General features: G+C 51.8%; 1 protein-coding gene across 11 annotated transcripts in view; it reads left to right on the top strand.

The window, feature by feature from the left end:
- PTPRN2 (protein tyrosine phosphatase receptor type N2) overlaps positions 1 to 27,102 on the top strand; it is a 1,035,582-nt gene that overhangs the window by 68,217 nt on the left and 940,263 nt on the right. For 8 of the 11 annotated variants that reach the window (XM_054560095.2, XM_054560097.2, XM_024249816.3 and 5 more), the window contains exon 2: positions 25,490 to 25,540. The exons of 2 other annotated variants lie outside the window; for them this stretch is intronic. In XM_054560095.2, coding sequence (XP_054416070.1) covers positions 25,490 to 25,540 — 51 coding nt within the window. Of the gene's footprint in view, positions 1 to 25,485; positions 25,541 to 27,102 lie in introns of all 11 variants that reach the window. One more of the 11 variants, XM_024249815.3, reaches the window with a different exon arrangement.

Genomic DNA, 27,102 nt, shown 5'->3' with positions numbered 1-27,102 from the left:
CTGTGGTGGGGATGAGTCTGGAGGCATCTGGAGGCCTGCCTGGCTATGGTGGGGATGAGTCTGGAGACGCCGTCCATGAGGCCGGCTTGGACTCCACCCTAAAGGCAGGGGACTGCCTGAGGGCATTGCAGCTCAGGAGCAACATGACCTTTGCATTTTGTAAAGATGATCCTGGCAGCTGGTGGAGGAGATTGCAGAGGGGCAGCGAGGCCAGTGAGGAGGTGGAACAGGGCCCAGGCTGGGGGGCGGTGGGGCTGAGGCAGAGTCAGGCCCCTTAAGAGATGTCTGAGAAGGACTGAGTGAGACTTGGGAACTGCAGGGATTTAGGTACAGGGTCACATTCTGGAATTCCCCGTACGCGGCCCACCCCATCAGCCCACAGTGCACCTGTGGTGGGCGGTGATAGGTGTCATTGCTGGGGTTCTGCGAGGGGGTGCTGCCCGCACTCTGCCTCCTCCAAGGCTGTGGGCTGCTTGGTCTTGCAGGCGTGCACCCCCAAAGTGAGGAGGAAGCCTGTGGGGCAGCCCTCAACTGTGGGACAGGAATAGGGGTCAATGCCACCCGCCCTGTCTTCACTGAGGACCACACTGTGGAACCAGCGTTGTACTGTTCTGTCCTGCTGGCCTTTGTCAAGTGGTGTTTGGATGAATCGTGTTGTGCCCAGCCCAAAATCAGAGTGAGGCACCATGCTGGAGCCCAGTGTGCCCCAGGTCTAGTGGTTTGGAAGGAATCACAGGACTCACGAGTGGTTCTGCTGGGCTACGGTTTACTAGAGAGGACCTTCCATGGTGCAGTGTGGAGAAAAGCCTTGCAGGTTACAGGAATAGCAGAAGCACCAAGAACAGCACCAAGAACAATAGGCAGAAGCACCAAGAAAAATAGGCAGGAGCACCAAGAACAGCACCAAGAACAATAGGCAGGAGCACCAAGAACAGCACCAGGAACAATAGACAGAAGCACCAAGAACAATAGGCAGGAGCACCAAGAACAGCACCAAGAACAATAGGCAGGAGCACCAAGAACTATAGGCAGGAGCACCAAGAACTATAGGCAGGAGCACCAAGAACAGCACCAAGAACTATAGGCAGAAGCACCAAGAACAGCACCAAGAACAATAGGCAGAAAGCACCAAGAATGCGGCTGCCCAGGGCTGGGTTCAAGGCAGGCTGGGAGGGGGCCAGGGAGTTGAGGGCATGGGAAGGAACAAGGGGAAAGCACCTTTGTGCCTTGTAAGGAAGTTTTGGCTTCATACAGAAGAGGCTGCATGTTATTGGAGGATTTTCATTTATTTTTTAAAATTTAAATTAAGTGTTTTTTTAGAAACGGGGTCTCACTTTGTTGCCCAGGCTGGTCTCTAACTCCTGGGCTCAAGTGATCCTTCCACCTCAGCCTTCCAAAGCCCTGGGATTACGGGTGTGAGCCACTGCGCTGGCTGGAATGATTCACTTTTAATTGTGGGAGAGAGGAGAATGTATTGGAAAGTAAATTACTTAATGCTATGGAGACTCCTTAGGAGGCCTTTGAGGCAAGAGATGGCCAGGCAGCCGGGGCGTGGGGAGAAGGCCAGAGAGGCTTCTGTGAGGTGCAATCACCAGCGCGTCCGTGGATATCATGGTAGATGGGGAGGGGGACAGTGAAAAGGGGCTCAGCCTTAGAGTATCGAGTATGAAATGTTTGTGTGATAGATGTTACAACGTCCAGAAAGACTGGACTATGAAGGTGGAACTCTTGGAAAAGGTGTGGAAACGTATTTAGGAATCATTCCTGACTAAAGCCATGGCTGTGGAGAGACGAACAGACAGAGGATGAAGCGTGGGAAGCGTCGATAGTGAAAATTTGGTAGACACTGGTATTTCAGTGGCATGTGGGTGAAAACAAGCCGACGAAAGGAATCAGGAGAGGAGGTTGGAGAGTCGGGAAACAGGAAGGAACCGGGAAGAGGGATCGCAGAGGCCGTTGGGGAGGCCTTGAACATGTAACAGATGATGTAGAAAGGCGAGCATGGAATGAGGTGGAAAAAGCCCCTGGGACTCGCCTCCCACTGGGAGCAGTGGGTGATGCGGCCGAATCGAGTGGGAAGGGAAACTGGTCTGTAAGGTTCTTCCTGATGTTGAGATGCTGGGTTTTAAAAATTACACTCGCATGGCTGGGCATGGTGGCTCACACCTGTAATCCCAGCACTTTGGGAGGCTGAGGCGGGCTGATCACCTGAGGTTGGGAGTTTGAGACTAGCCTAACCAACATGGAGAAACCCCATCTCTACTGAAAATACAAAAATTAGCCAGGCATGGTGGCATGTGCCTGTAATCCCAGCTACTCAGGAGGCTGAGAAAGGAGATTCGCTTGAACCCAGGAGGCAGAGGTTGCGGTGAGCAGAGAGCATGCCATTGCACTCCAGCCTGGGCGACAAGAGTGAAACTCTGCCTCAAAAAAAAAAAAAAAATTACATTCGCTGGGAGGGAAACACCAGCCGATGCACGCGGCCACTTTGTGCACCGGGGGCTGCCCCTTTCTCTCCGCATCCCAGTTCTCCTCGCCATAGTGCAATCTTGTTCTGCCTGCTGTTTCCTGATCATCGTCTTTGTCATCGTAAATGTTCAGCACAAATTAGGCAAGAAACAGTACTGTGGAGATAAAATAAGAGTGGTCACGGAATCCTCTTCAGATGGTTTTCTTTCCTCTGGCTCTGCAGAGGCCTTGTGATGATGCCCCTGAGAGAGAGAGCGGGTCCAGGGGCAGCAAACCAGACACGTGCCAGAGACTTTGAGGCAGGTGGATGGTGAGGTTCTGGAAGTCAGCCATGGCTGTTACATCTGCGAGGTGTTTTCCTGTTAACCAAATGGATGGGGCAGGTTCATCCTCTTATGTTTTATTTTCATAAATATCTTCCAAACGACCTCATTAGCTTTAAGTAACGAAAAAGCAAATTCCAGTAAACAGCTGCATATGCATGTCGATGGATGATGTGTTTGGAAAGTAGATATCCTTCTGTCTTTTGTTTCTCTTTGATGCACCCGTGAGCACTGAGGAAGAGGTGGGGTTGCTGCACACATGGATCCTTTTTGCCAGTGGGAGTCATCGCTGTCACCTGGGGTGCAGGGATGTGTCGTGTCTCACAGGGACACCCTAAGTGGACACAGCTGAGATCATTCTCTTTCATGGACCACAGAGGTTTAATTGCATCACAAACATCTGAGAACACCCCTGCCAGGCCCATGCTTGTTCAGGGACTGGGCAGCCCACGACCTTCTGAGGAATACCCCTTGCTGCCATCCTGGGGTCATCTCCACGCAGCTGTGCATTCTCCGTCACTCCCTCTCTCCAGCCACTCCCCTTCATGGCTGTCCCTCCTCATTGATAAACGAGGAGAATGTACTGCTGTGTTTTCAAGGGCTCTCCACAAACAGCCAGAGGTATACCAGGTATACCCGTGATGAGGTAAGACCACCCTCAGCGGACAAAAGAGAAAGATTAGGGCCCCCTGAATAATCCTTCTATGTCAGTCCTGGGCGAAACAGCAAGCTGTTACTGATTGAGGGTTGTAGGCTTCCATCCGCCTCATTGGATGCCCGTGGTGTTGATGCAGAGTGCTGGGTGCTTTAGAGCTAAGACAGACCTGTGCAGTCATCGTGCATTGATAAAGCCTGTAGTGAGAGGGCTTCAAAATCACACCCTTTGAAATCTCAACTTAATGTATCAGTGGCTTTTACTGAGCTTTGAATAACCCATAACTTGTATAATTTTTCATAATGGGTTAAAAAGATGTTAACATGTTCCTTGAAGAAAATTCGAAACACAGATAAGCAGAAAAGGAAGATCAAAGGCCAATACATTCCCGCTGCCTGGCACAAATGACCACTGGTAAGTTTCGGGGCTACCTTTTCTATCTTCCACATTTACATCTTGTTTTTTAAAACTTAATGTAGCATAAACCTATTTCTATGTTAAGAAGTATTCACCTGTAGCATTTTGATGCCTTCATATATTCTACCATGTGGCTATTTCTCTCTCTCTGTCTATAATAAACTATTTTTCAGGACAGTTTTAGATTTACTAAAATAACTGAAGGTAGAACAGAGAGTTCTCATATCTTCACATCAAGTTTCCCAATTAACTTCCTACATTAGTACCACAGTTTGTCATAATTAAGGAACCAATAACTGTTATGTGACTGTTAACTAAATTCCCTACTTTGTTTAGATTTCCTTGGTTTTCACCTAATGAAGTTTCTCTGTCCCAGGATCTCATCCAGGATTCTGCCATACATTTCGTGGTCGTGTCTCTTGGGGTCCTCTTGGCTGTCACATTTTCTCAGACTTTCCTTGGCTTTGATGACCCTGACAGTTTTGAGGAGGCCTGGTCAGTCTGTAGAATGTCCCCTGGCCTGGATTTGTCTGACGTGTTTGAGTTCTGGGGAGGAAGACGGGGGCGAAGTGCCTTCTCATCACATCAGATCAAGGCCACACACTCAATGTGTGCCATCATGGTGGATACCGACTGTGCTCAGTGGCTTGGTGGGGAGGGTAGCAGTTTCTCCCCCTCACCCCCTTCCCTCTTTCCCTGCTGCACTCTCTAAGGGAAGGCACGGTGTAAACCCACACTTGTGAGTGACGCGTCATGCTCTGCTTCCTTGAAGGCAGAGGATAGACAGAAATTGTTTGGAATTCTGCACAGGAGATTTGTCTCTTTCTTCCCATTTATTTATTCAACACTTTATGTTATATTTTGGGCTATAACATAACACTTTTCATTTTGTTTGCTCACATTGTTCCAGCTTTGGCTGCCGGCAGCCCATTCCATGGCCTCACACAAACTGTCCCTTTGAATACGTCCATCTTTATGGCTTTTTGAAAACACTTGCTTCCTTTCTGACACTACAAGAGGCTTTAGGCTCATCTTGTGTATTTCCTGTCTCAGTCTTAGAATTAGCCACTTCTCCAAGCAGCCCTAGTCCCTTCTATCTGAGAATGGTTTTGGAAATGAAGTGCTGGGCATGGTGTGTGCTCATTACTGCGGGGATGTCCTTGCCTGTAGGACATGTCAGCTGATGGAGCGAGAAGATGTGTGTGTGTGTGTGTGTGTGACTGTGCATGTGTGTGAGTGTGTGCATGTGTGTGTGCATGTGGGTGTGACTGCGTGAGATCTAGGAATATACACATATTTATAAATATTTCTATCTGTTACCATCTGTATCTATACTAAGCTAACCATGAGCTCTTAGTCACGTCTCCAACTCCAGGCTCTTACCATGTGGATCATTCCAGATGCTGCCTCCTGCTTACCTGTAACCTCCACTCCAATAGGGAGAACCTCCTCCTACCACCTGCCAGCTGTTAACCTCATTGTTCAGTTTGCACGCATGTGTGGCAGAGTCAGAATTGCTAGCTGGTACCTCTTGGGAAACAACTTTATCAGCTAGAGCACAGTGCTTATAGACAGGATCTTTTCCCTTCAGTTTTACAGGCTCTGCTCCTTTCCAGAGCTATGTAGGTCAGCACTTTTTCTCCTGCCCCGTTGTTGTCAGTGGCTTCACACATCTGTGATGCTGCAGGATTCTGTCATCACTGTCTGCATGGCATTCCGTCCTGGGATCTGCAGCCTCCTTGATTTTTTTTGTTAAACTTGCATAAATTAAGGTTCCTCTTTGTGCCGTAAATTTCAGTGGGCTTTAATAAATGCATGTCATTTATCCACAGTTACAATAACATACAGAATCGCCTCACTGCCCTAAAAAAATCATGTATTTCACATACTCACATCTCCCTTCCTCTCCCTGAATCCTTGACAACCACTGATCTTTTAAATGTCTCTATAGTTTTGCCTTTTCCAGGATTTTCAGACTGGCTGCTTTCCCTTAGCAATGTGCATGTGGGAACCCCGGCTCCTTTCCGGCTTCTGTGAGAACAACCTGTTTGTACCCAAGGAGCTGTGAGCATGCTGCCTCCCACCGTGTCTTGCACTGATGCCCAGGGGTGTGCCGGGACATGACGCTTAGCTGGAAACATGGGTGAAGCTGATGTGTGCAGTTTTTGAGAGGCAAAGCTGTGTGGCCAGGGTTGCCTGGAGAAGTTTCCATTTTCCAAGCAAGGCACAGAGCATGTCTACAGAGGCAGGTATGGGAGGGATGGTGCCAGCCTGTGTGGATGGCCTCCTTTTTTGTGTTGGGACCCTCATTCTTTGTCCTACAAGATGTGGATAGTTCAGGAGAACTAGGAGGAAAAAGCCCCTCTGTGAGCCGTGGGTTCTCCCTTCCAAGTTCTGCACAGGTTGACGTGATGTGCATGTTCGCATTTCAATAGTCTCTGTCCGATCCACTTAAATAACATCACAAACCACACTGCGCTCTTTAGGTCCTGGCCCAGGACCCAGGATGGGGGAAAAACTTGAAGTGCAAATAGCATTGCGTAGCCATTCTGACCACACCAGTACATCCAGCTGCCTCTGGACATTTTGAGGTGAGGAGGGAAAGGAAAAGGTAAGAGCATGAAGGGTAGACATGGAGGAGGTTTCGCCGCCATCTTATCTCAGAGGTGCAGGGTCAAAGGTGCCAGAAAATTTCATCTGGCATTTCTTGCCATCAACTCCTGACCAACTGTTTTCAATATTTTAACTTGAGAAAAATAAATTCAAAATCACCTATCGATGATAGTTCTATTACTCAAGGAAGGTTCTTTGCCAACCCCACGTGACCTCAGATGGGTTGTAGGAATCCCCTGTGGGAGGCTGGGAAGCAGGTACATTCCTTGGGCCTCCTCGACGACAGCCCTCCCACTGCTGGGAACTTGACACGTGTCATTTCCCAGCAAGCGGCCCTGAGAAGAATCTGATCCTGCAAAACGCCCTTAGTGTCCCGTCGGCTTATTCTTTATATTCACGTCCGACCTACTCATAGTTTTCTCTTTCTCTTCTTTTCCTCAGTTTTTAAAGAACATGGCTGTTTCTCTTACATGGAGTTACAGTATTTTCTATCAAATGGGAGAATTTCTGATATCTGTGAATTATTTTGTGATTACAATATGAAAATAAAAGAGAACAGGGTTAGGAATAGAAGAGGGAGTTCAAAAGGATGCAAAGAAGGATAGAATCTTTTTAAGAATGAAATCTTGGAAAAGATAAAAACTGGAGAGTGAGATGGTCTTAGCCTGGACTCTGGGTGAGAGAGAGAGAGAGAAAGTAAACACACACACTTAGTGTGAATGAGGTTTTTGTGGGGTGCGAATTTGAGAAAGTGTCATTAATTCACTCATTTCTTTAGCAGCTGTCTACGAGCAAAGTACCTGGTGTGGGTGCCGTGGGCTGAGTTGGTGAAATGTTTCCTTGGAGCACCCTGGGCTTCTAAGTTGTTCTGTCATTGGGGCTCCCCCAGGACCCAAGAGGGAGAAGCTGAGGATGCCAAGTTGTAACATTGAAACTATGTTAAATATTCCCTGATAGAACCGGGCCCAGCTAAATGTGTCCCCGCGCACCAGGAAACAGGTTTAGGGTGTGGCCTTGAAATCTGGAAAGTACAGGCTCTGAGGTGTCTCTCTCAGGGTGTCTCCATTGATCAAAGATCTGTGAACATTGTCTCCTTAGCAGCTTTGGAGAATGGGCAGCTTGGTTGCGTGTGCCTGTTCTTCTCTGCCGAGAGAATGGCTTTTTAAGGCTTGACTTGTGTCTCGTCCTCTATCTTCGTGCTCCCCTCATAGCCTGGCCTCAAGTGTACATTTGAGGGCCATGAACATCCTTGAGTTGGTGCTTGCCAGGTGGAATGACTATCTAAGATGCACCAAATTGCTTACAGCCCTCTCAGCCATGGAACAGAGCACTGCAGGTCACCATCCCTCTGTGTGCATGCCAGCCCTCCACTGCCACTCTGCCTGTGTGGCCTCAGGCGTGGGCAAAGGACAGGCCCTGCTCCCCTGGGCCACCTGCCTGTGGGCGCTGACAGACGTGTGGTCTCTTCCACTAGTGTGTTGTCAGCAGAGCCCATGACAGAGATGGAAATGAGGCTGGGGGATCCCGAAACAAAGCAGATGGGCTTTGAGGTGACTACGCATCTGTGCTATTCTGATCTTGGCTCCTAAGCTCTGGTTCTGTGTCACCTTGATCTTTAACTTGGGTTTCCAGAAAGAAGAGATGAGGACTGGACACTAAGTCCCAGTGTGGCCTGAACGGCAGACTTGATGCCAGGATGCTGAGCTGTTTCCTGCAGGGCGGGTGCGTGGCTTGGAGAGGTCTTTAGGAGATGTGCTGCCTGAGACAGCCCTGCTGGCCCTGACTGCAGGGTGGAGGGGTCTCCGGCTCCAGCCCCGATTGCACATTAGGGAGCAGGGAGCACTGTTCACTCTTCTGATGCTGTGACTGATGGGCCGGCAAGGAAAGGAAGTGAATGGTGCATTTGCTGCCACCTTTGAGCAAGGACCCTGTGAGCCGCAGCCCATCCACTGGTCCTGGCTGCTGGGTGGAGGCTGCGTGCGGCGCTTCTCTCTTCAACAGAAGCTCATCCTCCTGCTCTCTTTCTCCCTCTCCCCTCCCTGTCCCCATCTTCTTCCTCCCCTTCTTATCTTTAGAAACCACCCACCTCCACCCGCATCAGCTTCTACCTCTGAAGAGATCTTGCAATCCGACCCCTTGTGAGCTCAGCTTCTTGCGTGCTGAGGCCCCTTCCTGAGTGTCCCACATTGCCCTGACACCCACAGGAACGGAGCCACTTCCGCACCTGCTCCAAGCGTCCCACGTTGCCCCGACACCCACAGGACCAGAGCCACTTCCACACCTGCTCCGAGCGTCCCACGTTGCCCTGACACCCACAGAAATGGAGCCACTTCCGCACCTGCTCCTCGCCAGCTCCCCACAGGCTGCCTTCACCACACCCCTGGAGCCGGGCAGCTCCTGCATTCTTTCAGTTGCTGAGTCACAGCCACACCCTTGTCCTGACCCTGACTTCCCCTGTTCCTCCCTGGGGAGGCAGGGGCTTCCTCTGTTCCTATCCCCTGGATGGTCCTCACTGATCTCTGTGTATGCAATTTCCTGCCTAGCACAGGGCTGTCCCCTGGATGGTCCTCACTGACCTCCATGTGTGTGATTTCCTGCCCAGCGCAGGGCTGTCCCCTGGATAGTCCTCACTGACCTTCATGTGTGCAGTCTTCTGCACACTGCAGCGCTATCCCCTGGATGGTACTCACTGACCTCTGTGTGTACAATTTCCTGCCTAGCGCAGGGCTGTCCCTGGACGGTCCTCACTGACCTCCGTGCATGCGGTCTCCTGTCCACTGCCTGTTGCGGAGGCTGTTCCCTGGATGGTCCTCACTGACCTCAGTGTGTGTGATTTCCTGCCCAGCGCAGGACTGTCCCGTGGATGGTCTTCACTGACCTTCGTGTGTGCAGTCTCCTGCACACTGCAGCGCTATCCCCTGGACGGTACTCACTGACCTCTGTGTGTACAATTTCCTGCCTAGCGCGGGGCTGTCCCTGGACGGTCCTCACTGACCCCCACGTGTGTAGTCCTTGCCCCACATCCAAGCCCTGGGTCCCGAGAGATCCTCATGGATGCCGTTCTGACCCATAGCTTACCCACCCCTCTCCCTGTCTCTCCACCCTTCAAACCCAGCTCAGAGCCCATTCCCCCCAGTAACCTCCTGATGTTCCTCAGCTGACCGTGCTGGGGCCTCTCCAGTCAGGTTGGAATCGCTGGTATTGGCCAGCAGTTAAACCACCCCGAACCAGAGCGGTGTCCTTCATGATTGGTTGTGGCTGCTCCGGGCTGGGCTGGCCTGAGTGTCTCTGCCCATGCACCTGCCATCCTGCTCTTGCAACCACTGGGCTGGCCCCGGTGTGTCCTTCCTGTGGCGATGGTGGAGAGGCAGGGGAGTGAGGAGACACCCAGGCCTTCGGAGGCCCCCTGCATCCACCTCGTCATGTCACAGCAAGCCAGTGGCCAAGCCTGGGTGGGGGTGGGGTTGGGGGAGGATCGGGGCCCTTCGTGCCAGTGCCCACACTCCTCCGTGGCTGTCACCATCATCACACCACTGCCTTGGTGGTCAATAGTTCACTGTTCATGGAGCTCCTGCAGGCCCCGGGCCTGTAGGGCCCCCATTCGAAGAGAAGACGGATGTTGAGCAAAATAAATGAAGTGTGGGTATTAGATGCAGTAGGTGCTAGGTGGGAGGTGGCCTGAGTCGGTTGCTCTCCCGTGTGCTTGGCTCAGGAAGCCTCTGAAGCGCTTTGCTCCACGCAATTGCCACCACACCCGTGTGGGCAGTGTCACTCACGTCATTCTACTGAAGGAGGACAAAGCCGGGCTCAAACTCGGGTTCAATCCGTAGCCTCACTGTGGAGCCCGCAGCCTGGCCACGTTCTTCATGATTGCTGCCAGTGGTGGCCCCACCTGAGTCTGGCATCTCCGGGGAGAGGGGACTTCCTTGTGTGTGCCTCACTTTCCTGTGTTCTCCTAATGGCCTGCCTGTTCCACTGGGGTTGTCTGAAGCCGCAGCCTCCCATGGAGCCTCTGCTTTCTCTGCGCTTCCCCACAGAACTCGCCTTCTCCCAGCTACACAGTGGCTCAGCACCGGCCTTGTGTGCCCTGTACCAGAGCACGTCGCAAGCCCTGTGGAAATTCCAGCTCTTTGCCCTCCTCACCCCCTGCAGCCCTGAGGTGGCCCCTCGGCTGTCACATGTGAGGATGCGCGGTGGGCTCTGTGCTTCCTGCTGTACCTGGTGCAGCGTCTGACCCACTGTAGCTGCCAGGCGGTACTCAGTGTGTTGTCAACAGCCGCTGCTCGGGATTACTGAACGCCTGCTTATGGCAGGCACTATTTGGGCTCATGTTATTTAGCATCACATTGAACCCCTTAAGGACGCAGGGCATGGTGATGGCATACACATGTATGGTGGAAGAATCAGGGTTCCAGGAGTGAGGCGCGTGCTCAGGTCACCCCACCGCCCTCCCACCCCGGCTGCTCCGTTCCCTCCTACTTCACACTCCTTTTCTTCCTCTTCCTCTCCCCATTCCTTCTTCTCTCTGTCCAGGGCAGAATGAAGTCCTCTAAACCAAAAGGCAGAGGCAGAAATACATGCTTTCAAATTAAATGTGCCTTTGTGTTACAGCTCAGGATTTTTAAACTATTGTTATTTAACCTTAGGAGCCTGTTGACAGCCCTGCATTAATTTTTCTCTGGTAGTGAATGGGGGACTTGGACACCACACAGGTATTCCATTGTGCACGATTAGATGTCACCTTTCTAGAGAAGGAATGGCTTGGGAAGCAGCCAACAGAGAAAATTCTGCACGCTCATGGAGCACACACAGCTGTGCATGGAACGAAAAGCTTTTAGTCCATCTTGGTGGTTCAGGAGGTGGCAGTAAATTGCATCAGCAGGTCCTAAAGCACGGCCTTGCCTGGAGGCTTCATTTTGCCAGAAGTGTCCCGTGGGCTTATATTATTTTATTTCATTTATGTATTTTTTTGACTAACGATGGTTCAGACTTATGACTCAATGATATAGTGGGAAAAAAGAGGCAGGTCCTTGAGTGATTTATGATGCGATGATAATCCTACCTGCATCAGAGTTCATGTTTTAACTTTTGTTATAGCCTTAGATTTTCCTGGCAACCCTATAGGGTAAGGAGGGGAACATATTTTGTATTTTAACAAATTAAGAAGCTGAGGTTTCAAGGTTCACTCATATTCTGTTGGTGACAGGGCAATTTGGCAAGATATTTTGAAAGTCTTACATATATACCTTTAAAATATCTAGAATTCTTTTTATGGGAATTTATCCTAAGAGGAAAAAATCAGAGATCTCTCCAAGGACTTACAATCAAGATTGCATATTGCAGTATGATTTTTAATGGGAAATATTGGAAACAATGTAAAGTTTCTTCAAGAGGGAATTGGTTAGCTAGATGATGTGCATGTGTAGAAATAGTTATTAAGCAGTGATTAAAATTCATGATGAGAAATACTAAGGACAGGGAATTGTTCACAATGTGTTATAAGTAAAAAGTGCAGGTTATAAAGTTGTGTGTACACAACAGCAGAGACATGGAACCAACCTAAATGCCCATCAGTGAGGGACTGGATAAAGAAAGTGTGGTACATACATACACACCATGGAATACTATGCAGCTGTAGAAAGGAGTGAGATCGTGTCCTTTGCAGGGACATGGATGGAGCGGGAAGCTGTTATCCTCAGCAAACTAACACAGGAACAGAAAACCAAACACTACATGTTTTCACTTATAAGTGGGAGCTGAATGATGAGAACACATGGACACATGTGGGGGAACGACACAGACTGGGCGCCTGTTGTGGGGTGGGGGCAGGGAGAGAACAGGAATAATTGCTAATGGACGCTGGCTTAAATACCCCGGTGGGGGGATGCTCTGTGCAGGAAACCACCATGGCACACGCTTACCTATGTGACAAACCTGCACATCCTGCACATGGACCCCAGGATGTACAAGTTGGACAAAAAATAAAGGTGTGTGTACAGTATGACCCCAGGTATTTCATATATGCAAAGAAAAGTAGCTGAAAACCAAAATATTAACAAGGAATTTATCTCTGGGTAATGAGTTAACTGGTATTATTTTATTCTTTGTGATTTTCTGCATTTTCTTAATTTTCTAGGCTTTTATGATATAAAACAATTCCCAATAATTTTTTTTCCTTTTTTTTTTTTGAGACAGTCTCAATCTTGTCCCCCAGGCTGGAGTATGGCTCACTGCAACCTCCGCCTCCCGGGTTCAAGCGATTCTCCTGCCTTGGCCCCCCGAGTAGCTGGAATGACAGGCACACACCACCACGCCTGGCTAATTTTTGTATTTTTAGTAGAGACAGGGTTTCTCCACGTTGTCCAGGCTGGTCTAGAACTCTTGACCTCAGATGATCCGCCCGCCTCAGCCTCCCAAAGTGCTGGGATTACAGGCGTGAGCCACTGCGGCCGGCCAGTTCCCAATAATGTTTTAAGTGAACAGGTGCAGACAGAGTAAGTGATTTGTCCATGGTAACATGACTAATATCTGTAACTTTTTGTTCGTAACCAAGAGCTCTTTCCATTCTCTTGGTAGAATCGTCAGTGTTTGGTACTGTTACTTCCAAGTTCTCCATCCCTGTGGTGCCAGCTCTGCCTCTTCAGAGAGGTGCAATGAACGGATGCTTCCAGTGTGGGAAACCTGGTGGGGAGCTGGGCCGGGGAGGAAGGGGTGCCATCCTTCCATCCACCTCTTCTGCCTTCTTCTTTCCTACTTGTTTCAGTGACTCAGATGAAGACATCAAGGACCTGTTGATTAAACCTGAACATGATACTCAGCTGGGAGGGTAGAGAGAAGCTGGTATTGCGCAGTTAGAATCCAGAAAGGTTTAGACTGGGTATCTGAGTCAAGTGTGAGTTTGGAATTACACATGGACGAGAAGAGAGTCCCATCCTGGAGTCAAGGGGCCAGTGGTGAAAGTCATATGAACACAGTGGCTGATGGACACAGTGGCTGATGGACACAGTGGCTGGGGGTGAGGGAAAAGTGGCTCAGCTGTGAATTTGACAAGAAAAGAATCTATTTTCTATTGTAAAATCAGGCTGTGGAATCAACAGCGTGGTGTGTGGTGGCGTCCAGGTTTGGGTGTGTCCACCTAGCCTCGATGTGTGAACTGGGGGACGTGAGGCCACTTGACACAGGTGAGGCCTTTTCTGTGCTCCAGGGGACTCGGCAAGTGCAGCCAGGAGGAAGGCGTCCCGAGGGGCAGGGGTGGGGCTGGTGGCCATGGACCCCTGAGGGGCGGCTGCATCCAGGGCTGGTCCAGATGCGATGGTGCTGTGTGGTTGTGGCCATGTTCTGGTGGGCCCCTGTCTTGTTTCCTGCCCATTTCTCCAAGCCAGTTTTCTAACCTTCTTTTGATCCTGTGAAGAACCTGATCTTCTATAAATCAAGAGTTGGCTAAGTTTTTTTTGTAAAAATTGTTTCCTTTCAGGCCAGTCTCTGTCACAACTATTGAATTATTATAGGACAAAAGTGGCCTAGACAATCTGTAAGCAAGTGGGCGTGGCTGTGTTTCCATAAAACTTTATTAATACAGAAACATATGGCAGTGGCAGACCACGGTTTGCCTACCCCAGAGCAAGCCAGTTCTTGTGCTCGAAGCTGCTAAGATTAATTTCTCTCACTTTTCTCCAGGCCCTGGGATGGAATCAAGCTCTAGGGAGAGGAGCAGAGGGTCAGAACGAGGAGAGGATGGTGCGTTTTACTCCATGACGGCTTTATCATTCCTGAGGCTTTGTGTTCAGTGCTAACACTCGCCTCATCTTAAGGCAGTTCGGACATCGCAGGCATCTGCAGAGCCAGGAGGATGATGACGTGGTTAGAAGCCATGATGTGAGCTGGGCGCGGTGCTGGTGGCTCAGGCTGTCTCACTTTAAGGGGTAGAATTTGACTCTATGACGCTAAGTAGATCGATAATGAAAGCTCCAGGCGGGTCAACATATCCTCAATAAATAAAACTTCAAAAAATCCAGGGCTGCCGAAACACGCGTTGGCCTCCTTGGTGACTTTTCTGCCTGGCTACACAGAAAAGGCCGCTGTGACAGCACCTTTGGTGGTCTCTGACTCCAACACAGGGTGCTCAGGTGTCTGGCACTGCCCCTCCCTCTGCTGTGCTGTCTGGAGGCAGGAGGCCTCCCCCACCCCCGCCCCCCGACTGCTGACAGAGCTGTCTTCTTGGATCTGCCTCCCAGACTGGGGACAGGGGGACGATTCACAAGAAGGCAGCCTCAGCCTCAGCCTCGCCTTGTGTCGGGGATGGGAACAGGGCTTCCCAGCAGAAGGCAAGCTGTTCTCACGTTCAGGATTGGCCCATTGATCACGTCCTGGGTGGAGGAATGCGAGTGGCAGGGCCTCCTGAACTGGGACACTCCATCTGCTGAAATCGGGAGGTACAGGGGCTCTGAGACCCTTGGAGTCACTGGGCAGTGCTCTGTTTGCTCTCCACCTGGCTCTAGCACTGGGTGGGGAGAGGGTCTGAGGATAACTTAAAACATAAGAGATGATAAAACACATCTTTCCTTCCAGGAAGGAGTAAGTGATGATTTCCCCTCTGCCGCTCCGCAAGTGGGTTGTCGCTGCTTTGCCTGGGAAGGCACGAAAATGTCATAGTGAAAAAAGTTTTAAAATAATGAAAATAGAAAAACACCAGACTTCATAAAGCTGATAAAATTCCCATTACCAGAAGAGCGCCCTGAGTGGTCCGTGCCTCACACACATTTGGACTCTGAGCGGGAGGCGGGAAGCCGCAGAGCCCAGCTCCCAGCGGACTTGGCCCAGAGCCTCTCACACCCTCGCCTCTGCAAGCCACTTGCCTGACCCGCCGCGTGAGGAGCGGGGCCCAGCAGCACCAGCCTCGCCTGGGAACTGGTTAGATTTGCAGATTCTCTGGCCTGCTCCGGACCCGTTAGGTCAGAAACTCAGGGACTGGGCCCCGCAGCTTTGTTCTAACAGGCTCTCCAGGGGCTTAAGACCGAAAACCGCTGGGCTGAGATGGCATTTAACAGTCCTGGTCACGTTCTTCAACTTTAGTTCTGTTGCCTGGTTTGCTGCACCCCAGTGAGAGGCAGTGGGTGGACGTTTTTGTGGCTGAGGCGTTTGGCAACGTCTGTAGGATCCTTCCTGGGAAGCCAGCGTGGCCCTTTGGAATAGTGAAGGTTCGGAGTTCCACAGAGGAGTGTGTGAAATTTCAACTCACATTTTTCAAATGTTTTTGAGCCCAAGCCTGGTTTTGTTAACGACCCACAGCACCTGTGCCCTCCAGAGCTGCCACCAGCTGAGACTTGCTAATTCCCTGGGGGACTTTCACAGAGTTTTAAGTAGTTTTTCTTCTTTGTTCTGTGTCAATTAACCTGTATCTACAATGGACGGTAGGAATTCCCAGCACACTGGAAATGTAGTGAGCTCAGGAGGAGGATAAAAAGAAACTATTTTTCAAATTCACCTCAGACCATCCTCCTAAAGTATCAGTCCCATCCTCCGATAAAGTCTCACGTGGCATATCCAGTTGCCTGTAGCAAATATCAGGGTTAAAAGGGGAAACTGTAGTAACAGTTGGATCTAATTTGTCTTTTCATCATTGGAAGTGCAGATTCCTCTCACCCACAATGCGAGTGGTGTTTGTGGACAGGTGTCTAAAGGAGCAGAAGGCAATATTCTTTCCTATCTCATCACTTAAAAATAAAGTTTTCAAAATAAACCTTTTTTTTTTTTTTTTTTTTTTTTTTTAGCTCAAGTGTAAGCGTTCTAATCATCAGGGCCAGGAAGCAGTTTTTATCTTTTAAATCTTAAATTACAATGTATATTTAAATATACATCCAGTCTTAAAACTGAACCTAATACATTTGTAAAAATTAGTTGATGTATGATTTTCCCCACATAATTTTTTTAAAATTATATACATACACACACACACACACACACACACTGGAGGGTATATATACATATACACACACACACACACACTGGAGGGTATATATATATACACACACACACTGGAGGGTATATACACACACACACACACACACACTGGAGGGTATATATATATATACACACACACACACACATATATTTGAGATGGAGTCTTGCTCTGTCACCCAGGCTGGAGTGCAGTGGCACATTCTCGGCTCACTGAAACCTCCACCTCCCAGGTTTGAGTGATTCTCCTGCCTCAGCCTCCCAAGTAGCTGGGATTGCAGGCATGCACCCCTATGCCCGGCTAATTTTGTATTTTTTAGTAGAGACTAAACACTATGTTGGCCAGGCTGATCTTGAACTCCTGACCTCTAGGCCTCCCAATGGGCTGGGATTATAGACATGAGCCACTGGGCCTGGCCTAAAATAATTTGTATAAGGCCAGTCATTTGTTATCCGGGTGATGAAGAATTTGGATCCAGAAAACAAATTGTAAAGAGTTTGTTAAATTTACTTTTAACAATTTTTATAATGTGCTGACCCAAGTTTTCAATTTAAGGATGATTTCTACATGTGATGCCCTTGCTTCTCAGTGTGGTGAGCAGCCCAGCGGACGAGTCACCAGGGAGTGCTTTGGAAATGCTGAATCTTCGGCTCCGTCCCAGGCCCAGGGAATAGAAATACTCATTTAACAGGGCCCAGCGGGTTCACGTGCACATCAAAGTGTGGGAGAGGCTGTTTCCATGATGATGATGATGATAATGATGATATAACTCACATTTCCTAAGGGGGGTCTTGAGATGATGTCTTTTTGTTAGAGGGCTTGGTGCTTTAACAATGACTGAGAAACTATGAACTGGGTTTTTCTTCTCTTTCATCTGAGACCACAACTAAGTCAGCCCAGTACTGCTAAAAAGCTTGTTTACCTTTTAAATTATGTGTCTGAAGTACCACATGTCTGAAGCTCACATTTACAGCAGGGTAGGCTATGTGGTTCACGTGTGCCAGGTCTCAGCAATCCTGAGCAATACATCTATCTTTCTTCACTTTATTCTCACTTTTGGTACTGTTCTTTCATGGGTCATACTATATTTTAATCCAGCACATGAGAGTTACCGGTTGAAGTTCTCTGAGATTAGCTTAACCATTTCATCCCCAGCATAGCCTGGCTACCTGCACCTGCAGTATTTTATGTTCAAGGATTTTCATCAGATACTTTTTCAAAGCTTGTCTTTAACTTTTTATCTGTGAAAGCAAGGTTAGAAATGTTTTCTTAGTCCCAAAGAATGACTCAGCAAACATCCTTCTTTTGAAGGTATTATCCCATTTCAGGAAATTGAGGACAAAAAACCAGAGCTGATTAAAAACCAAAAGCTGATTACAACCACGTGCCATTTAGAATAAATATAGTTGAGGTTGCTGCTCTTATGTCCTTAAACTAATGAAGGAGCAATGTGTAGCATGGAGAGCACATTTCCCAAAAAGTAACTCCTGGACTTTAAAAATTCTGGTAGGTATCCTGAATTTGGTACAATTTCTTACTCTGAAGAGAGTTTAAATAAATCTGTGCAATTAGGAATCTGAAATAAGGAAATTAATCAAAATAAGAGGTTTTGTTTTTCCTAAAAATAAATGATGGGACTTGATGGTTGTCCTGGTACCCAGCTCGCTGCCCTTCTTCCAGGGTGGAGTGAGCTGGTTCTTTTTCTGTGGGAAGTTGATTTGGTGAACAGGAGGAGTTGAAATCAGGAACTGCCTTAGAATTGTGGCCCCAGCTTCAAACAAGAACCGACTTTACAGAAGCCAAAGACGTGAGGCGGACCTTGGCCTTTTCAGCCTCTGCTGAGCACACACACATCACCGTTGTGATGGAGCAGACTGACCAGGCATATGGGGTGGAGATGAATTGGAGGGGCCTGAGCCCCAAGGATCCACCTTTGCAGTAAGGCACGGTCACTCATCCATGTTCGTGTGTGCCCTCCCAGCTCCTTGCTCACGTGACATCTGTGCCCGGCAGAACAGGCCCAGCATGGAGGGAGTGTGAGCCTCAGGCCCCTCCTCCCAGCACAGGGGATGGACAGGTGTCCCCGCAGGAACAGGGCCAGCAGTGTGCTCAGAGGCTGTGCAGCGGGCAGGCCCTCGTGCCTGCAGGAGAAACCTTGGCCCGAACTTGCCAGCGGTCAGCTCCCGTTGTTCATGGCAATTGAGTGTGCAGCGGCGCAGAGAACACGCCACTCATAACTGTTTTGGGGCCCTGCCTTGTAGGTCTAAGATCCAGGCCACCGTTCAGTCCTCAGGATGGGGCACCCACCTTCCTGCTCTCTGAGGCATTGAGGCTGAAGTTTCCAGAATCTTCCGGGTGATTCTCCCTCCTCTGGCTACCAATTTGGCTGTGGACCCTCCTTTGTGAGGAATGCAGCCATGTGTGTCAACCTCCACAAACGCCCTGCGCTGAGAGTGTGGCCAAAGCAAGGAAGGGGCAGGTCCCCAAAATGCTGGGCTGGGGCTGTGATTGAAAGCCTCAGAATTGGGGAGGACTTACTGGGGGGCTCCATACTCTGGATCGGCAGGTGAAGGGGCCTGAGCAACACCCACCCCTACGTGCAGTGGGCAGGGTGGGGCTGGGTCACCTGGCCAAGGTGGGGCTGCACGTCACCCAACGGTGCCCCTTGCTTGGCAGCCCAGGGAAGGGGAGGGGGTACAGGGAATGGGGAAGGGGTACAGGGAAGGGGGAGGGGGCGCAGGGAAGGGGGAGGGGGCGCAGGGAAGGGGGAGGGGGCGCAGGGAAGGGGGAGGGGGCGCAGGGAAGGGGGAGGGGGCGCAGGGAAGGGGGAGGGGGCGCAGGGAAGGGGGAGGAGGTGCAGGGAAGGGGAGGGGGCGCAGGGAAGGGGAGCGGGCACAGGGAAGAGGAAGGGGTGCAGGGAAGGGGAGGGGAGGCTGCAGGGAAGGGGGACACTGCAGACGTTGTCCCCAGACTGGGACTGGGCTTTCAGGGAAGCAGTCAGTCCCTCTCACGTGGAGGTGGGCCGGCTTCCATCCAGGCCACTGCCAGGTCCCTTGGTCATAGGCTCTCCACAGAGGGGCTGAGAGCTGTCTCTTGCTGCCCCCTGCTGCCCCCCGAGCCCTGTCCGCAAGTCACAGTCAGGGATGGGCAATCGGGCCTGGCAGGAGCTGCCAGTGCTGCCTCCCTCTTCTCAGAGACAGATCTGGGAGGAGCCAGAAGCCTTCCTCCTCCCTCTCTCCCTCTTCCTTTTGTCTTTGAAATTGCAATCACAGCTTTCATCTGAGACTTGGGCCACAGAAGCCAGATGCTCTGACCACAGGGCTGCCTGAGATGAGGGTCCGGGGGTCTCTGTCCTCCCACGCCCAGCCTGGCAGAGGCAGCCCCGCCTCCGGGCTGAGGCGCTTTAATCTCTCACTTTTCAGGCTGATTCCTAGAATAGGGGTTCTTAATGTGGAAATGGCTTTCTATTCCTGCCCGGATGCCACCCTGGTTTAACACATTGTTGTTTTCGATCCGATGGAAACATTTAGAAAACCTCAGTGGGGTGTGGGGACTCCTTGGTCCCAAGGGTCTATGCTGCTGGGAGGGGATGCTGAGATTGGGGGGTAGCTACGGCCCAGGCAGTGCCCACCCGCCAGCAGGCAGGCGCTTCTCTCTCACCCCCCTGCAGTGGGCAGGGCGCGTCCTCATATACATCTGAGAATGCGAGGGAGAAGGGAGGCTTTGCCAGGTGCATGGCGTTGTGTTTGCTGCAGAGGAGGTGGGGTTGGAGCCTGGGCACCCTGCTTTCTCTCCAGAATGTTAAAAATGAGGATGATGTTTAAAAAGAGCATCTCTTCAAACACCGCACCTTCCTTTTCTATGATGATACGTTCCTAAGAAAGAATGTGATTTAACATAACCCCAGAGCCTCAGGCTGTCCTAAGCCCTAGTGTTTTCTGCAGGGAGAGGTGGGAAACATGGCTTTGACGGGAATCACATCTGGGATGGGCTCTGGCATCGAAACCCACGGTGGTGAGACCGCCACTGCTGCAGGTGACATCAGTCATCGAAGGACCTGCTCCAGGCAGTAAGGACTGGGGTGCCTGGGGTGCTGGCATGGGTTTTTTTAAGGCTGTAGAGGGGGACAGGACAAAGACACAGAGTGACCGACAGTAACAGGGTCAGATTGGGCGTGGAGGCTGTGAGCTCTGAAGAGCAGGGGAGGCTGGCGGGGCCAGGGAGAAAAAGGCCGGGTGTAGATTACTTCACTCTGCTTCGTTACGTTTTTTAGATGAGGAAATCTGTGTGTGTTCCTTGTACCAAGTGAGTGGTGCTGACACAGATGAAGCCCCCGCATCCCCTTCTCAGGGGCTGTCCCGGTTCAGGTTCAGCGACTTCCCCAACAGACCTGCATCTCCGTGTTTGCACAGCCACGGAGTCCTGACGTTCCCGTTGGTGCATGTGTTGGTGCTGTCTGGGAAGATGCTTCCTGTTTGCAGTTGGATCCCAGGGCCTTGGTCATTCTGGCCTCAAAGCAGGGTCTTCAGTGAGCCCCTCTCAGGAAGGGTGATTAGTGAGTGGCCAGCAGCTGACAGGCTTCTGAGGAGTCCTGTCTGTGGCTTGGAGGCAACAGGTGCCAGTGCTGGGCCTGCTGTCCAGGAACCTCCCCTCTTCCCTCTTTGGTTCCTGCTGTGGGATGCCAGCTCACATCAACTGGATTTTATGGGCCTCTGTGGAAAGTGTAGCACACAGTTCAGAAGGCGTGTGCATCCTGCTGCTGACTACAGCCTTCCCCTGCCCTCACGGCAGAGTCAGGCGAGAAGCCTGAACCCAGGAAGGGCCTTCCACGGAGGTGGCAGAGACAGGGTTGGGCAGGGGCCATGGATTTTTAGGCCATGTCTGCCTTGGCCACAGTGATGCCCAGAGATGGGAGGAAGCAGAGCAGGTGCATGTGGGACAGGATGTGCCAAGCTTGCTTCCAGCCAGTGAGAGAGGTGGTGGGCTCTGTTCACATTTACTGTATTTCCACAATGAACCACAAACTCTCCATAAACATCTCTTAGGAGTGATTGGGGTAAGAGAGGCAGATCCAGCCTGGCTCCTTGCAAAACTGGATCCATTTTCATCTTGAGAAGGGTAAGAGAAAAGGGGCACCACAATGGTGACAAGATACTGCTTAGAGTTCTGAGGACACAGTAGGAAAGCAGAATCAGAACAAGATCAGCATGCATACATGAGTGTACCCATGTGCGTGTGTACATATGTGTACGTGTCTGCAGGTATATGCTTACATGTATGAGTGTGTGCATGTGTGTATGCATGCAGGTGTGCATGTACGTGTGTGCAGGCATGAGTGTGCTTGTGAATGGGCATGACTGCATGCATGTATGAGTGTGCATGCATGTATGTGTGCACGTGCTTGTGCATGTGTGTATGTATGTGTGCACATGCTTGTGTGTGCATGTGTGCATGTATGTGTGCACATGCTTGTGTGTGCATGTGTATATATGTGTGCACATGCTTGTGTGTGCACGTATGTATATGTGTGCACATGCTTATGTGTGCATGTGTATATATTTTGCACATGCTTGTGTGTGCATGTGTGTATATGTGTGCACATGCATGCATGACTAGATGTGCTTGTCTCTGTGCTGAAGCAGGAGGGATACCCTGTGGACACAGAGTGAGGAGGAACCCCTGAGCACCACAGCCCTGCTATAGGGTTCAACAGAGAGCAATTTGAGAATTTGGGGAATGTCACACGTTTTCATGCAAAAGGGTGGATAATACATTGAAGTGAAGGAATTCCAGTTTTAAGTGTTGGGCACACAAGGTTAAGGGCCCCACAGGCCGCTGTTGGCTTTCCTTGTGGATTTAGCTTCTTGGCCTCAGAATGACATCTGGACCTTAGTGTACGCAGTCTGTGAGCCGACAGGGTACACAAGTCCAGGACGCCGTTTGCCGCCACATGTGGGGTGTGGAGCCCACTTGAGGAAGGCATGTGCCCGAGGCGCCTGGGCTGGGTTGAACCAGTGTCTGCTGGAGAAAATGTCTTTTCTCTGGATGGTTTATGGTCATAATTACTATTAGTAGGTGGCTGATATTTAAAATGAAATTTGCTCTTTCATAATTTTAGAACAAATAACTTAGCAGTCAAATTAGCATATCCACTGGCTGGGTGAAATATGCATAACATTTGCAGCTCTGGTAATCATGTGAAACGCTGCTGCTGTGTTTGCCTCTCACCAAGGAGTGCTGCAGGTTTTCCACTGTCATTTCTCATCAGTCCTCTGGAGTAAGAATCAGGTTGGGCACATGCCAGTAACAGGTGGGTTTCCAAGGTCAGGATCCAAGAGATCATTTGATGCACATCTCATTCAGATCACATCTAAGTATCAGCCACGATTAAGGCAGAGACGCGAAGAAAACAGAGGCTTTCTTCCTGTTGCCTCTCCTAGCAGAGCTCCGTCATCTGCCATTTCCACGTGACAAACATGGAGTTAGAACGTGAGCTCTGTCTGCAGTGTCCCTGCATCTGCCTTCCCCCAAGGTCTCTGTTCCTCCACACTGGAGATGCACCCTAGAATCCTGAGCAGAGTCCTGTAGCTCCTGCCAGAGCCGGGACCAGGGACATTCCACGACATTGGACTAACCTCCAGCACATCTCCGGTGTGGTCACATCCTTACTGCTCCCAGCTCCTTCTCTGTGCGCCTGTGTGTGCCTGGGGCGGGAGGGGCCCTCACAGCTGAGGCTCTCCCTCTGGGAGGCAGTGAGGGGAGCCTGGGAAGTCACTGTGTGAGGATCTGAGAGGTCCTCTAACCTCCATGCTGACCTTTGCAAGGTAACTGCTTTTGTGGGGAGTGGTGTCTGCCTCCCCTCCTGCTGTTCAAGCGCCAGGTGTGTGTCTCTCAGAACGTTCTCTGCCACACTCCTGTCGGCCGTTCACTTCCTCTGCCTGGCTCCGGCACTTGTTGAATGAAGAAATAATGCAGAGAATGCAGACCGCATGTGGGGTTAGCTGATGGGTAAATGGGATTAAAAAATGAAATGCTGGCCAGGCGAGGTGGCTCATGCCTGTAATCCCAGCACTTTGGGAGGCCAAGGCAGGTGGATCACTTGAGGTCAGGAGTTTGAGACCAGCCTGGCCAACATGGTGAAATCCTGTCTCTACTAAAAATACAAAAATTAGTTGGGTATGGTGGCGCACGCCTGTAGTCCCAGCCACTTGGGAGGCTGAGGCAGGGGGATCGCTTGAACCTGGGAGGCAGAGGTTGCAGTGAGTCAAGATCACGCCATTGCACTCCAGCCTGGGTGATAGAGCAAGACTCCATCTCAAAAAAAAAAATGCTGTTTTTTATGAGATTGTTATTTCAAAACAAAACAAAACAAAAAACCCAAAAACCAAAAACAATCTCTGCTTGGATTGGAGGCTCCTGTCAATGGGTGGAGTGTCCACCCGCCTGTGACTGCTGGCAGGTGATGGTGGTGGGCACTGGGCTAGGCAGGCACTGGCTGGGCAGGCCAGGGCTGCACCTAGGCCACCTCCTGGGAGGAAGCAGACCCCAACCAGGGGCTGCCCTGCAACTGTGGAAGGCTCGTGAAGCTGTTGTGAGAGGAGCTAAGCTGCCTCCTCCTGTGAACTCCCAGCGTTGGGTCCTGCTAGGCTCTGTGCTGCCTTAGTTCTGGAATGATGTTTAGTTTTAAAGCCTCTGCACCTGCTGGTTTAAGGCAACCCAGTGCTTCCTCTGTAAGGGTTTTAGGCCAGCTCCCTCATGAGGAAGTAGTGACTGGAAACCCCGTGACCCTGGGGGTGAATCCTTCAGTAATTCATAACTTTCTCCGGATTCCTCAGTTTCTTTGTTCACCCATTTGCTCCTGGGCACCTGCCCTGTGCCAGACACAGAGGGCATGGGAGGAAACAGTAGAGGGTGGAAAGAGGCATGCGTCCAGCTCCTGAACTCCAGGAGAGGGAGATACACACTCAATCCACAATCACTGCACAGTGTGGCGAGTCCTGAAACGGACGCCTGGGCAGCCCGGGGAGAGTCTGGGGCTTCCGCAGGGATCTTAGCGGATGAACAGGCGTTTGTCGGTTGGTGAAGCAGGATTGAAGGCACTATGCTTTGCAGGAATGAGTGAAAGACACTGCGTGTTCAGACCACACCCGGCCTTGGGTGAAAGACACGGCGCGTTCAGACCACACCTGGCCTTCGCTGGCGGTGCGACTCCCGCGTCGTGGCCTTGGGGCCCTCCAGGTTCTGGCGTCCTGTGTGCTCACGCCCTCGCCGGAGCCGCTCCCTAGCGGGGTGGTGCTTTCTGGACCTATCTCTCTGTGTTTAAGACAGGCGTGGACGTGGAGCTGAACGCCAGCCTGCCCGGCCGCGGGGGATGCGTGGTTTGGGGTCGCCTGGCCTCCCAGGCACCGCGGAGCTTTTGGAGCCCCTTCCTGGGTGGGGACTGAGGCGCTGCCTCCGCTCCGCGTCTTCTCCAGGGCCTGGCCCTGCCTCGCTGGCTTTTCCTGCCCGTCTTCGTCTCCGCTGCCTCCTCTCCTCTCCCGACCCTCTCCTGCGTCTCTTGTCTGTGGCCACGGATACCACGGTTTGCTTCCCACGCAGCCGGGCTCTCCGCGGAGCTCGTTACCTCCCTGGAAGCTTCCGCTCCCCGGGGCCCGGCAGCCTTGCTTCCGGGGACGTGGTGCATGCAGTGGGCACCGGGTCCGGGGGAGGCGCCGAGCCCTGGGGAGGCCTCACGGGGAGGCCCCGGCCCCGCTGCTGCTCCCGCCGCCCGGGAATCTCCTGTGATGACGCCGGCTTGACCCTCAGCCAAGAGCTGTGGGCCTGGTCCAGGTGAGAGCTGGGCTCCGGGACTAGGCCAGGAGGCCTTGCACGTGGCCGAGTCAGGGGCGCAGCGTTCTGGCTTCAGAATAATCGGCCCCATCTCGGAAAAGCCGGGTCGGAGGAGCCTGCTTGACCGGCGGTTTCTCTGAAATTCACCAGTGGGCCAGGGCGGCAGCCTCGGGGGCACCCTCCTCCTCCCCACCAGCTGACCGCGTCTCTTCTGTTTCTCCGCAGGCTGCCTGCTCGAGGAGGGCCTCTGCGGAGCGTCTGAGGCTTGTGTGAACGGTGAGTGTGGGGTCCTGGCGGCTGCGCCCTGGTCTGCCTCTCTCCTGCCCGCCGTGCGCAGCCCCCAGTCTGGTGAGCCCCGCCGCTGGCCTGGAGCTGGGGCCGCCCAGGCGCGCTGCCGAGAGGAGGCGGATCGAGCCCCGGAGCCATGGGCTGCGGCCTCGGTGGGTGGGGGGAAGAGGTTGCCCGGGTTCTGGGCGCCCATCGCTCACACCAACCCTTGCTTTCTGATTTTGTTTTGCTCTGTCCTTCGGCAAGTTTTTCATCCTTTTCTTAAAAAGTTTTTTAAGACAGAGTCTTGCTCTGTCGCCCAGGCTGGAGTGCAGTGGGGCTATCTCCTTTCACTGCAACCTTCGCCTCCCGGGCTAAAGCGATTCTTCTGCCTCAGCCTCCTGAGTAGCTGGGATTACAGGCGTGCGCCACTGCACCCAGCTAATTTTTTTTGTATTTTTAGTAGAGACAGGGTTTCACCATGTTGGCCAGGCTGGTCTTGAACTCCTTGACTTCAGGTGATCCTCCCGCCTCGGCCTCGCAAAGTGCTGAGATTACAGGCGTGAGCCACCACGCCCGGCCAGGTTTTTCGTCCTTTAAGCCACTGATTTTCCTCTCTTATCAGGCGGGTAAGAAAACACGTGCAAACGCTGCGTTTTCAGGTTGGGCTGAAAGCCCATGAGGACGGCAGTTATTATGAGATACCGCGAGCAGCAGGTCCCGCAGAGCCCCTTCCCTCCAGCTCGGTCCGAGCAGCAGGTCCCTCAGAGCCCCTTCCCTCCGGTGCGGTCAGGCAGAGGGCATCTCCCAGGGCAGAGGCCACCCGGGCCTGTCTGATGCTGGTGAACTGGGCGCTGTGCGCTCTGAACACGCAGGGGAGGGGTAAACTCCAGTATCCTCAGAAAAGCGCTGGGCGGAGCCGCCTTTCTCCAGTCAAGGGCTGCGTGTGGGCCCGGGGCGCGCTGAGCGAGGCCTTCTCTTTCTCCAGCTCCCGGCCCATCTGTCCTCAGACTGTGGGGAGGAGCGGATTTAATCCTAGCCAGGATGGCGGGGCCTGCCCAGAGAACCCTCGCACCCACTAATCTCTGCACAGACGTGGGTGCCGGCGGGGGGCTGCGGTGCCGCTCTCCTGGGGCCTTTCAAGACAGGCCTCCCCTGCACTGGCGCATGCTGGGGGAGCCCAGGTGAATGCCTCTGAGGGTCTGAAAAGCGAAACCGAGGAGCTCGTGCGCCCTGGGGTGGGACCAGCCCTGGGTTCCGGATGGAATTTTGGGGCTGGGGGCACCTCTGTGTCTGTACCTAGACAGCTTCTGGGGTCGGGAGGGGAAGCCACGCTGGAGGCGCCAAGAGGAGAGCAGGTCCTCAGTGGCCGCAGTTTCTGCTGTTGTCTCTTCTTTCGGGAGATTCCTGTGCCGAGTGTGACGAGTGGGAACCGGCAGCTCGTGGGGTGTAGTGTGGGTGGTGGGTGAGGTTCAGTTCCAGCCTAAGACACCCCGGGGCACCATGGTATCTACGCCGTGCAGCTTTAATTTGGAGGCAACGTTAAGAAAAATAGTGATATTGAAAAGCCT

This window comes from Pongo abelii, chromosome 6, assembly GCF_028885655.2.
Source record: "Pongo abelii isolate AG06213 chromosome 6, NHGRI_mPonAbe1-v2.0_pri, whole genome shotgun sequence".
NCBI classification, from domain to species: Eukaryota; Metazoa; Chordata; class Mammalia; order Primates; family Hominidae; genus Pongo; species Pongo abelii.
This window is presented reverse-complemented; position numbering and strand designations above follow the sequence as displayed.